The sequence below is a fragment of the Elephantulus edwardii genome, unplaced genomic scaffold (genome assembly GCF_000299155.1).
Source record: "Elephantulus edwardii isolate Elephantulus edwardi_28Jun2011 unplaced genomic scaffold, EleEdw1.0 scaffold00037, whole genome shotgun sequence".
Lineage (NCBI taxonomy): Eukaryota > Metazoa > Chordata > Mammalia > Macroscelidea > Macroscelididae > Elephantulus > Elephantulus edwardii.
This window is the reverse complement of record NW_006399787.1, coordinates 1,512,406-1,525,749: the sequence shown is the minus strand read 5'-3', so window position 1 is coordinate 1,525,749 and position 13,344 is coordinate 1,512,406. Positions and strand designations below refer to the sequence as shown.

Genomic DNA, 13,344 nt, shown 5'->3' with positions numbered 1-13,344 from the left:
CACAGACATTCCTCCCTTAGCTGAGATCTACTCATTCTCAGCTCTGTGCCAATGGCTCTGTTTTAATATTTTACAACCTAGGAGACCTTGTTGTTCCAGCCTCCTCTATCCTGTGCCATCCTCACCCAGCCTCCCCTGTCCTGTGCCATCCTCACCCAGCCTCCCCTATCCTGTGCCATCCTCACCCAGCCTCCCCTATCCTGTGCCATCCTCACCCAGCCTCCCCTGTCCTGTGCCATCCTCAACCAGCCTCCCCTGTCCTGTGACATCCTCATCATCTGTAACACTGAAAAGGTGATGTTGCCAGATTAGACTAAAAAGCACCAGACAGCCACTCAGCTTTAGGTCAGCTGTGCCCGCAAGTGAGGTGACTCGCTAGTTTCCTCCACAAAGTCACCAGTGTTCTAGAACAAAAGTGAGGAAAATGTTGGAACAGGCCTACAAGCAAGTGGTCACTGACAAGGAGAGTCACTTTAACCCCTCATGTGAATACAAAGTAAAAAGGCCTGGCTGTAAGACGGTCTACAGGCAAGCTGTTGTTGCTGTTGTTGCCAACTGCCTTTGAGTCAAGCAGGACTCATGGCAATCCTATGAGCAAAAGGCCTGAAGCCTTTCTCTAACTATCGACATTTCTCAAAGTTCAGTTTCCGTAGACATGTTGTTTAGGAAGTGGATGCCACTCCTGCTGTCCTCATATGCACTTCCTACTCTGATTCCCTAGAGCCAGCCCTTCATTTTCCAATACCACGGGGCAGAAGGCTTTCTTTTATAGACATACAGAGCTGAAAGAAAACTACCTTGAGGTAGGTGTGGGAAACCACAGGTGTGAAGGCTGACTTTGGTTTCTCACTGGAGGGCCCAGGAAAGCAACTCCAAGGATTTACGTTACATTCTGAACATTCTATCCTGCAGATGTAAATCTGAATAACTGCACCTGGCAAAACTACAGAGAGGAGGTACTCAAAAAATACCTGGTGACCCAAGAAGGAAATTATGCACGGCTGTAAGGCATAGAGATAAGCACAGCGGCTAGCCCACAGCATCTGCTTAATAAAGGACTTCACATTACGACAGACACTCCCAAGACTATTCCAGACAAAAACAAAAGGCAGAACAGCGACTGCTGAGTCGATCCCAACTCTTGGTAGCACATCTATTTCCAAATAAGACTGTCCCAAAACAATAACATTCCAGTGGCTGTGACCGTTCAGATGCCGACCACCAAAGCCTCTACATGGACTCAAACCACTAACATTGTGGTCAGCAGCAAAGGACTTCGCCATTTGGGCCACACAGACATTCCTCCCTTAGCCGAGATCTACTCATTCTCAGCTCTGTGCCAATGGCTCTGTTTTAATATTTTACAACCTAGGAGACCTTGTTGTTGTTAGGTGTTGTTGAGTACAACTCATAGCGACCCTATGAACAACAAATGGGAACCCTGTTCTAGCCTGGGCCATCCTCACCATCTCTGATACATTTGAGCAGAGTGACAGCTGCACTGGCTTCTTCAGCATGCTGTCCCTTTCCAAGGAATCACCTCTCCAAGCAACACGTCCAAAGCATGTGAGACAAAGCATCGCCACCCTTGCTTCTAAGGAGCACTGTGGCTCTAGTTTTTCCAAGACACACCTGTTCGTTCTTTTGGTGGTCCATGGGATGCTCAGCACTCTTCTCCAACCAACTTAAAGGCAGCAATTCTTCTTTTGTCATCCTTATTCACTGTCCAGCTCTCAGATGTTCAGAAAGGGACCAGAAGGACATGGCCTAAACCAGGCTCATCTTAAGTCCTCTAAATTAATCAATACTTCTCAATCACTTGTAGAGGTCCCTGACAAAGACTTGCCTAATACATCCCCTGATCTCCTGACTGCTGTACCAAGGATGTTGACTGGGGATCCAAGTAAGATGAAATTGTTGACAGTTTCAATCTTAATCTATCATGCTGTTTGCTGTCTACCGGTCCAGAGGTTAGGATTTATGTCTTCTTGGTGTTAAGATGCAATACATATTGAAGGCTGTGGTCTTTTATCTTCTTTAACAAGTGTTTCAAGCCTTCCTTACTTTAAGCAAGCAAGGCTGTGTCATCTTCCTTCTTCCTCTGATCCTGATGCCATATTTTTTTTTCAGAGAGTCCAGATTCTCAAAGGATTTGTTCAGCATACAGATTAAGAAATACAACCTTGATGCATATTTTTGCTGATTTAAAACTATACAATGTTCCCTTTCTCTTTTTGGACAATAGCTTCTTGGTCTAGGTATTGGTTTCATATGAGGTATTCTGGGATTCCCATTCTTCTCAAAGTTAGCCAAAATTTGTTATGATCCACACAGTCAAATGTCTTTGCAGAGTGGATAAAATACAAATAGACATTCTTCTCGTACTCTTTGCTTTCAGCCAGAATCCATCTGACATCAGCAATGATATCCTGGAGACGTTAGTACTGCCGAAAGAAAAAAGCAGGAAGTGGCAAAAGGCTGTGCTGCAATCCCAAAGGTAGATGGTTTGAGGCCACCAGCTGCTCTGTGGGAGAATCTCCTCCCATGCAATTAACTGCCTCTAAAAACCCACTGAGGGTCAACTATGAGTCAGTTCCAACTCAATCATACTCAACAACTCAAAAGCTGCAAAAAGTTTCACAGTAATCTCCCATGCAATTAACTGCCTCTGAAAACTCATTGGAGGGTTAGGTATGGGTTGGATCCACTCTATGGTGCATACGCACCAACAGCAACAACTACTGCGAGTGTGTTTTCTTCACATATTTTTCATTTTTTTCAGTATAATATTTGCCGTTAACTATATGATTATCAAATTGCATTTATATCCAAGCACTAAGATTCAACAAACTTTGAGCTGTTCGACAGCCTGCAGAATAAGAAAACTGCCTGACTTGGAGAACGGCTGCACTATCTCTGCTGAATGGCCTCAAGCTCATCTCCTCCTGCTTATTCCCTCTGGTCTAAGCTCAGTCAATTACTCTTCCTTCCTAAACAGGAGCCTCCTGAGTGCATCAATCTCGTGGGAGTGGTTAGTTTGGAAAACGGGGGCTATACGCTGCACTCTTGGTAACAGCAGCCAGGAAATCAGGAGACGAATTGCATTGGGAAAGTCGGCTGTGAGTGACCTCTCAAGAGTACTGAAGAGCAATGATGTCAGGCTGGAGACTAAGGTGCGCCTGATCCAGGCTATAGTCTTCTATGCATCAGAGAGTTGGTCAGTGAATAGGATTGATAGAAAGAGGATTGATGCCTTTGAGCTGTGGTGCTGGAGAAGAGTGTTGAATATACCATGGACTGCTAAGAGAACAAACAGGTTTGTCCTGGAGAGGGTGAAGCCAGAATGCTCCCTGGAGTCAAGGATTCTGAAGGTTCGTCTGACATATTGTGGACATGTTGCAAGGAGGGACTGGTCCTTGGAGAGGGACATCATGTTTGGGAGAGTGGAGGGGCGGCGAAGGAGAGGAAGACCTTTGGTGAGATGGATCGATTCTGTGACTGGAGCGGTGGGAGTAAGTGTGTTTGAAATGGCTAGGTTGGCACAGGATAGAACAGCATTTAGAGCTCTTGTACATAGGGTCGCTATGAGTCGCAAGCGACTTGATGGCACATAACAACAACAACAACATACGCTGCAGCTCTTTCTTCAGTAGTTTCAGTGGGGGGTCAGATGAGTGGATTGGCAGCAACAGTTGGGACTGCCTTTCTCTGGATTTGAACCCATTCCTTTACCACTCGGATGCTCTGCAGCATCCTCCCTGGATCTGAGGTCCCCACATGAGAATGTGGGTCACTTCCTGCTTCTTGTTTACACACCCACTATCAGATCTCCTCTCCCACAGAGTTCAAATATCCGTCAAGGAAAACAGAGGAGATTATTAAAGCTTATGGATTTTCCAAGTCCAAATTTTGCTTGCACACTTATAAACGTTGTCACTTCTTGTTTCATTCTCAAACAATACCAATCAAGTTCAAATCCACCTAATGTGATGCGTGGCCTGGGCCTAGAGGGAGCTGAGTACAGAATTTGCTTCATGTACAAAACCGAAGGTGGAAGAAAACCAACTGAGTAACCAAGATAAGCAGTAAGTTAGTGCAGTATCTTAAAGATTTAAATCAGAGTGACATGATCAATGACTATGAAAGGGTTGGGGGAGGAAGGAGGGATGAGTCGGTGGAAAGCAGAGCCATTTCCATGGAAGTGACAGTATTCTGCCACCAGCACTCCTTGGTGACACTATTCTGGGAAAGAGTAAGAAAGAACTCTGTATTTTCTGCACTATTTTTCTGTAAACCTAAAACATAAAGCCTGTTTTTTAATGAAACTTTAGGGGGGGGGGGGGGGGGGGAGAAATCAGCCAACTATGTATGGTTCATGAGCTGGCTAGCCACTTACTGTAAATAAAGTTTTCTGGAACCAGAGCCAAGATTAATGTACAGTAAGGGAGGGTTAAGCAAGTAATGGACAGAAATTCTACCTTAAAAAATATTGCTATTTTGCTCATCATAGATTTTTTTCACAATGATTTTTAAGTATTTTAATTTATTTTCATTTTTTAAAAATTAAAAATTTCTCCTTAGAGGAAAGAAACTTTTAAAGCTCGGTCTCACATTCTTTGGGCATGTTGTCAGCAGGGACCAGTCCTTGGAGAAGGACATTGTGTTTGGAAGGGTGGAGGGACAGCACAGGAGTGGGAGTGAGACTGTGAATGAGATGGGTTGACATAGTAAATGGGCTAATGGGGTAAGTGTGTTTGGAGGCAGTGAGACTGGTTTCAGATAGAGAAGCGTTTAGAGCTGTTGTGCATAGGATTGCTATGAGTTGCATCAACTTGATGGCACTTAACAACCTAAAAATAACAATGTACATGAAAAAAAAAGAATGCTAATGATTGTCTAAAACACAAGGTAGATGAGTGAAACACAATATATATTGATAATTGTTTGTAGAAAACATTAAAATACCAAAAAATAAAAAAAATTAAAACCAATTTTTTAAAAGCTGACATTTTTCTGAGACTAAGTAAACTCTCGAAGTCATGGTCCAGTCTGAACTTACTCACAGTTGACCCTCTGCTGATTTGAGCCTAAATCACACAGCAACAGTGTCCCCCCTTTCCTGCAACGGAGCTTCTGGCAGATGGGAAAGACACAGGGAGACACGGCCTTCGGATTAGGAGCCTGGTTCCCTACTCAATAGAACTCCCTACTTCAACAGAACTCCCTGTAGATTAAATAAATTGTCAAGAAAATGATGTTAAAATGTCTTAAAGCGGCTATTTCCAAACATTTGATCTCAGACACTTTTACACTCTTAAAAATTACAGAAATCCCCAAAGAATTTTTATCTGGTGGCTCAGTGCTAAGGAGCTGCACTGCAATCCCAAAAGCACATGGTTCAGATCCACCAGCTGCTCTGAGGGAGGATGGGCAATCTCCTCCCATGAGATTTACGGCCTCTGAAAGCCTGCTCTAGGGTCAGCTACGGGTTGATTCTGACTTGATGGCACACAGTCACCACTAAAGAATTTTTACTTCTGTGGACTGAAGTTACTTATACTGAAATACTAAAATTGAAAACAAAGACATTTTTAAAATATCATTTTTAATAATTTACCAGTTAGTATTTTGTTTGACTGTATAAACTCATTTTATTCATCTTCAAGAAAATGGGTTCCAAACATCCATATTGTGGTTTGTCTATTAAACATTCCTTCAAATAAAAATAATGTCCATGAAAATGCTACTCTAGCTGGTAACTGAAAGACAGAGCTGCACAAACATTTTCCCTCCTGACAATCATTTTACAGAAGCATGCAATGGGAATGCTTTCTTTATATTTCTTTTTTTGACAGAGATAAGGGATTTTTTTTAAACTCTGAGTACATGACAGTCAGGAGCTTTAGTTACCATTATTTTTATAGCATAATGCAAATTAAAATGTAGTGGAAAAGGAAAATATATTAGCATAATTAAGAAATACTTTGATCCATCAGACCTCTAAAGGGTCTTGGAGGTCCTAGAAGTCTACCTACCACACTTTGGGAACATGTCTTAAAATATAAAGTTTTAACAATCTGTCAAACTCATTATTAATAACAAAGTAAGATCCCAGTTATATGAAAAGAACTATTTGGGCTAACTTCAAAATTAGTTGTGTAAACACAAAATTCCTAAAACCAGTTTTGTGCAATCAGGAAATTAGGGAGGCCAAGGTAAAGTATGAACAAGGTATTAAAAAATCTGAATACCAAAAAATGTACCTCATGACGTAGAGACTTTGTCATTTAAGGACAACTAAATGGGGAAAGGAGGGAGGTCTGGAGATGTAGTGAATCCTAAGGCATGTGGTTTGAACGCGCCAGCTACTCCATGGGAGAAAGACGGGCAGTCAATTTCCCTGTGATTTACAGCCTCTGAAAACCCACTGGAGAATCAGCTGGAAGTTAGTCCCAACTTCATGGCACAAAACAACAAAGGGAGATGCATCATCCCACCCACACCCGCTCTCCCTTCCCTGCCTCACAGGTAATGAGGGCACTGAGGTGTGACAGCAGCAGGAAGAGTAAATCAAACAGCACAGAATATCCAAGGCTGTTTTAAGAACCTTGGATTCAGTCTGCCGGCTCTTCAAGTTGTCTTTCCTGCCACTAACCTACGTATGTCCTTGAGCTTGAGCAAGCCCTCACCTCTCAGGATAGCCCACCTCCATCTTCTTACATATAATATGTAATATTAACGTTGTGTTGTTGTCATGTGCCGTTTAGTTGGAACTCACTGCTGGCCCTCCAGCAGGTTTTCAGAGGCGGTGAACTGCATGGGAGGAGATCTGCCCATCTTTCTCCCACGAAGGAGCTGGTAGATTTGAACCACATGCCTTTGAGCCTGCAGCATAGCTTCTTACCACTATGTCACCAGAGCCCCCTATTAGGCTACCAGAGTTCCCTATAATACGATTATGCTTCCTCATATGCTTGTTGCAAAGGTTTGATGAAATGATATTTTTAAACAATGAGCCTGACATTGCCCAACAGAGTATTCACTAAATGTATCTTACTAACATAAAGAAGCATTTTTCTGTGCTGATTCACTGCCCTGTCCTCAATAACTCTTCTTGACATGTTTAAATGCCTTAGCCCAGCATCTTGCCTGTGTCAGGTGTTCAGTAATTATTACTTTCCCTCTGTTGCCAGACCAGGAAGCCTGTCTGGGCCTGTCACTTCATCCATGGTGCTTAGAGTACCATGACTCTAACAATTCACTGACGAATCTGATGATTAATGATGAAGGAATACATAAATGTGTAAAGTATCACGTATAAATGGAAATATTTTGCTCTAGTGGTAGGATTAATGTCTTTATTTTCTTGCAATTGCTTTCATTGGTGATCAAATATGCTTGAAAAACAAGAATGATCAACTATTTATCCCCTCAATAAAGAAAGAAAAAACAAAAACAAAGCCAACGATTCTGCTCTTGTGCTAACAGATCTCTGTGGTAGGTAAAATAATGGTTCCCTCAAAATGTCCACATCTTAATCCCCAGAACCTATGACATGATTAAGGGCTGTGCCATGGGGAGATTATCCTGGGTTACCTAGGTAAGCCTAACGTAATTACAAGGGTCTTTAACATTGGAAAAGGCAAGAAGAAAACATTGGTCAGAGGGAACTGTGACTGCAGAAGAAAGGCACAAAGAGGTACAAGACTGCTGGCTCTGAGGATGGAGGAAGTGGGCCAGGAGCCAGGAACGTGCTGGCATTTCAAAGCGGGAAAGGACAAGGAAAGGGATTTGGTCCCTGAAAGGACCGGAGCTCTGTGGATGTACAGCATATAGTCCAGTAAGACTGATGCTGGAATCTTGAACAGAAAAAAAAAACTGGGGGGAAAAATTTAAACAGGTTTGTCCTAGAGAGGGTGGAGCCGGGCTGCTCCTTGGAGGCAAGGGTTCTGATACTTCATCTGACATACTCTGGGCAGTCCTTGGAGAGGGACGTCATGCTTGGGAGGGTAGAGGAACAGCATAGGAGAGGAAGACCCTCGATGAGATGGATCGATTCAGTGACTGGGGTAATGGGAGTAGGTGTGTCGGAGATGGTAAGATTGGCACAGGATAGGGCAGAGCTTAGGGCTGTTGTACACAGGGTCGCTATGAGTTGCAGGCGACTCAACGGCACATAACAACAACATTGTTTAAACCACTGTGTTTGCTGTGACGTGTCACAGCAGCAAAGAGAAGACTAATATAATCCAAAAGTTTCTTTAACTATCTAATCAAACTTCCATGAGTGATAAAAGCCACCAGGGTGAAATCAACTGTTTTGGCTCCACTCAAGTTTCCCAGTTTCTCTTCTGCTTCCCATTCTTTTTTCGAAAATGTTGTTAAGAGAACACGTACATGTGTGTTGTGCTTGTGCGTGCGCACAAACACAAACATGGTCCTTTCCTTTCATCTTCAAAGTCAGCAGTACTGCCTCTCTTCCAAACTGCATTCATTTTCCTCTCAAGTTTTCTGCCTCCTTCCATTTTTAACTACCCCTGTGATTACCTTAGGCCCACTCACGTAGTTCAAGATCATAATCCCTTTGAAAAATTGTTATATATCGATGCATCAACAGAACATTTGCCAAGTCAACATTTTTCACGTGTGCAATTCAGTGACAGTAATTACATCACTCTTAGTGCGCAAATATCATCAGTATCCACTGCCAAAAGGCGCTGGCCATTAGAATGTGGTCCCCTTACAATTTGAAAACGTGCAGGGGACCCAGACTCTACACATTTAACAAATCACTCTGTACTGTTAGAGCAGATCTGTGGTTTACATTTTGAGCGCATCTCATATTTCACTCATAAGGAATTTATCACCTAGGTGCTGATTAAACATAGCTCTTAATTCCTAAGAGATAAATATATATGCACATTTTCAAAGACAGGTCAGTAAGGGTAATAGGTTGGAAATGCCCAGATGACATAAATTCTTCCATCAACAAAACTAGCTGCAGAATTAAGCCAGAAGAGCTCTCAGCCTGCTCTGTCCTAAGTGGTCAGTGCTTTGGGGCTCTGTGAGAGGTAAAACAGAATCCTAGCACCTTAGAGCTCTCCTGTGGAACTCTCTGCCTCACCCACTTAGCACGTTCCTAAACCAGGGGCTTCTGGCCTGCTCACCTGTCCCACCAGCTTCTTTATGAGGTGGTGATGTGCTGGTCCAAGGTGTGTCGTCTTCAAACTGAACCCAGTTGCTGATGGCTGAGGCCAGGTCAGGCGTGGGCTCTCCAGGGCTTCCAGGAGGGGAGGCTGCTTCAGAGATGAGGCCTATCTTTTCTGAGGAGTCATCCTGCTCCGAAGGGGACAGGTCCTGGGAGCCGCCATCCACGGCATGGTTCTCCCCAGAGGAGCTCTCGGACTGATCTGAGGAAGGTGACAGTCCTGAGAGGACCCCCGCAGTGCCTCCTGTAACAGATACCAGAGACCACCATCAGCTTGATGAAGGCCACTCTTCAGACCTGTCTTGTGGGAGCGAAAAACCACAGGATAGAGAAAGGGAACTGCAGGCCTCACCAGTACAGTGGGTGGGGGAGGAGGAAGAGCCAGGCCTCTCTCACCTTTACACTAAAAAGACTTATTTCCTCAAAATACATTAAAAAAATCATAACCTCAGCAAGCCCTAAATCATTATCTAAGCAGGCGGAGGCTCCCAGCATGTATCTAGATACTCCAGTGCTGCAGGGCCACAAATGAAAACACTTCTAGAATCTAAGCAAGAGGCACAACCGAATAGAGTGGAACAAATGAGAGACCATGGGGACTAGCAGAGACCATGCTGAACAGGAGAGTTTCTATATGGATGAAAGACGTTCAGATGCAAACCCTGAACTCCATATAGGCCAAATGCACAAAACTGTAGGCCACAGGGTCAGCCTCTATACTACTGACTGGCTGAATGTGAAAGCCACATTCTGCCCGGAGCCTTCTAGCACTTTCCTGGTGTAGAACAGATAAAGCATTGAAAAGTCTTTTTAAAAGCAATTTCGTTGTCTAAAATAAAAGAACTGTATCCTGACTGTGACATGGTCACACATATTCATATATGTCTCAAAACTTCACAACTGTGTACCCAAAAAGTGAAATGTACTGTATGAACTTAAGTCTTCTATCAAAGAACTAATATGAAACTCTTCTCTCCCATCAGTACCAAACTGGTCAGCTTATATGCAGCCAAAGTCTCTGGTCATAAAGGGAGAGCCAAACAGGCAATTTTAAATGTTCTAGTAGTCATACACACACACACACACACACACAAATAAATAGAAGCAAATATATTTTTAATTACATACAATTTTCTTTTTTAAATTTTCTATTAGTTTCTTTACAAAATTTGAATACACTGTTTTCAAGGACACATATTTTTCAATTTCCCTCACCCCCCCATCAAACTGTACAAGCCGATGATTAATCCTCCCTCCCCCGGCACATCCACATCCTTCTGCTTCCAGCCTCTCCCACTCCTCTTAGATCCTCAGACTCATTCTATAATAATGGTTTTATACAATATTTATCCTTGTGGGACTTAGTTCGTTCACTCAGCATAATGCTCTCCAGTTCCTCCCAAGTTAGATAATCATTTACAAAGTTATTGCTCCTGCGTGCTGCATAGTATTCCATTGTGTGAATGTACCAAAATTTCTCAATCCATTCATTTGTGGTTGGACATCTGGGCTGTTCCCATGTTCTTGTTATGGTGAATAATGCTGCTATGAACACTGGTATACAAATCTCCATTTGTGCCTCAGTTCTCATTTTCTCAAAATATATTCCAAGTAATGGAATAACTGAGTCATATGGAATTTCTATGTTCAGCTTTTTGAGGAAGCATCAAACTGCCTTCCAGAATCATGTTACCATTTTACTATCTCACCAACAATGTTTAAGAGTTCCCTTCTTGCCACATCCCCTCCAGCATTCATAAGAGAGAAACTGGGATCAAGCTTAGAAGCTCTAGTCCAAGGTAAAAAGAAACTGCCAAATACAACGAGAAATGCATAATCTAAAAAGGATAAAAATTTGTGCATCAAAAACTTTTCCAACAGAGTGAAAAGAAAACCTTCAGACTGGGAACAAACATTTGGTAATACCATCTCAGGCAAGAGTCTTACAATACAAGTTTATAGAATACTCCTGGGCCTTCACAAGAAAAATACTGATAAGCCCAATTACAAAATGGGCAAAAGACATGGAAGGAATTTTCACAGAGGAAGATACTCGAATGGCAAAGAGACACATGAAGAAATACTCAAAATCACTGGGAATAAGGAGATGCAAACCACAATGATGTACCATCTCACTCCAGTAACAGTGGCAAAGTTTAACAGGGCAGCAAGTAATAATTACATACACTTTAACAAAAAAATGTTTTTGTTAAAAGTATTGTAATCCTACCAAAAAACCAACATAAAAGTTATTAATAAGATAATTAATGATTTTTTAAAAAAAAATAAGTCTGAGAGTCAGTACATATTTTCCATTTCAAGCTCACCTCAATTTGGACTAGCCATATTTCAAGGGCTCACTAGCCACAGGACTAGCATACTGAATAAGGAAACTTAGCCAAGCAGAATCACAGTTTCCACGTGCTGTAACAGACCAGGGCAACAATAACAGTAGCAGGGGCAGCTGACACAATTCTGCTAGTGTCTTTGAACCCTATCCTGACCGTAATCCCTGAGTACCACTTCCTATTGCATTATCTTCAGCTTGATCAAGGAAAATTCCAAGTACTTTACATAGATTCATTCCTTTCATTCTCAGAACTGGAGAAGCAGGTCCTTAGGGACTCCTACTGTGTAGACAGGAAAGCTACTCTATATAGTTGTTGTTATGTGTCATCAAGTCAAGTGTAACTCAGAGATACTCTATCAACAAATGCTGCAGTCACTGTGTCAATCCATCTCACTGAGGGTCTTCCTCTCTTTCCCTGACCCTCCCCACCTTTCCAAGCATCTTCCTTCCCAAGGAAATAGCCTCTCCTAACAATATGCCCAAAGTCTATGAGATAAAGCTTTGTCACCTTTGCCTCCATGGAGCATTTGGGCTGCACTTTCTCCAAGACATTAGGAAAGCTATCATATAGGCAGGTTAAGTAAACAACCTACCCAAGAGCGCCTGACCTGTATGATGCAACCAGAATAAGAACCAGAGCAATGTGGCACTAGAGCTGGGAACTCTGACAGAACTAGGCTTTCAAAGTTGTGAGTATGCAAATGGCTCCTAGGAATCACAACCAAAACGGTCAAGAGTAAAGTACTTTGTAAATATGAAGCTCAGGTTCCTTGGAAAGAAAAAGCCAACAGTTTTAATGTTTCTAGGCTCTTGTTCAGGCTCCAGACTTCTAATCTGAAGAAATCAAGCATCTCAAGAAAATGACAAACTGACTCCTTTTTTTAAGGCTTTGTAACTAGATCCTACACAAAGGATGACCAACTGCAAGCCATAACAAACACGTGTACCTTTCTGCCACTCTATTCCCTTTAGGAAATTAAAGGACCTCTTACCCTCAGAAGAGACAGGAAAGGGCGGCTCCTCATTGAAGGACACCCACTCTGACTGGTGGGTGGCAATCACATGGTCCAAGGTCGTCATGCTAGGAAGGCGCTGGTCATCTTCACACAGCTAGTCTCAGGTGAACCCCAGAGTGATGTCTGGGGTGGAGGGACAGTGGACAGGGCCTTGGCACCGTCACAAGGGCTTTGCAGAGGACAGCACTTAGGACACAGGTGAACTTCCCTCTTGCCTTTAGTTAACGGGCTAAGCGGAAATCTGTTTAAAAAGAATAAAATTGAAAAAGATTACACTCATATGACAGCCAAAACACATTAAGTCTAGGGTTTTAACTTTGCCTACATGCATTTGAGATGGTTTCTAATTTCCAGTACTTCTCTCTGCTTCTGTCTTACCTTCTAGTTCTCCGACTCAAAGACTGACTTTGAGCATCTCTGGGTAAAGTCCACAACAGACTTGTAAACAATCACACAAATTTTATCAATTAGATTGCTTAACATGCTCAAATTATCTTTTTTAAAGAAACTTTTTATTTCTAATATAATGTTTTCACTACATAACAAATAAGTATACTGCAAAACTGTTCAAAGTGCTTTTACTTTCTTTTGCCAGATGGTGAGACAAAAGCATGCTCTTTTCCATTAAATCCGGGTAGTCTCTTGCCTTAGGCAGGTAGCTCTTTGCAAGCCTGATTTACGCCTCTGGCAGAAATCCAACAATTTCCAGATGGTATCTCTAAGCATGGTTAACAAAATAAAAAACTAGAAACGAAGTTATTTCAATCATT

General features: G+C 42.4%; 1 protein-coding gene across 1 annotated transcript in view; it reads right to left on the bottom strand.

Moving 5' to 3' along the window:
* The window catches only part of STON2 (stonin 2), a 184,354-nt gene extending 171,695 nt beyond the window's left edge, over positions 1 to 12,659 (bottom strand). Inside the window, exons 1-2 of the mRNA XM_006884631.1 lie at positions 12,551 to 12,659; positions 9,168 to 9,452 (exon numbers count right to left, since the gene is read on the bottom strand). Coding sequence (XP_006884693.1) covers positions 9,168 to 9,452; positions 12,551 to 12,638 — 373 coding nt within the window. The 5' untranslated portion in view covers positions 12,639 to 12,659. The remainder of the gene's footprint in view (positions 1 to 9,167; positions 9,453 to 12,550) is intronic.
* Positions 12,660 to 13,344: the final 685 nt, after the last annotated feature.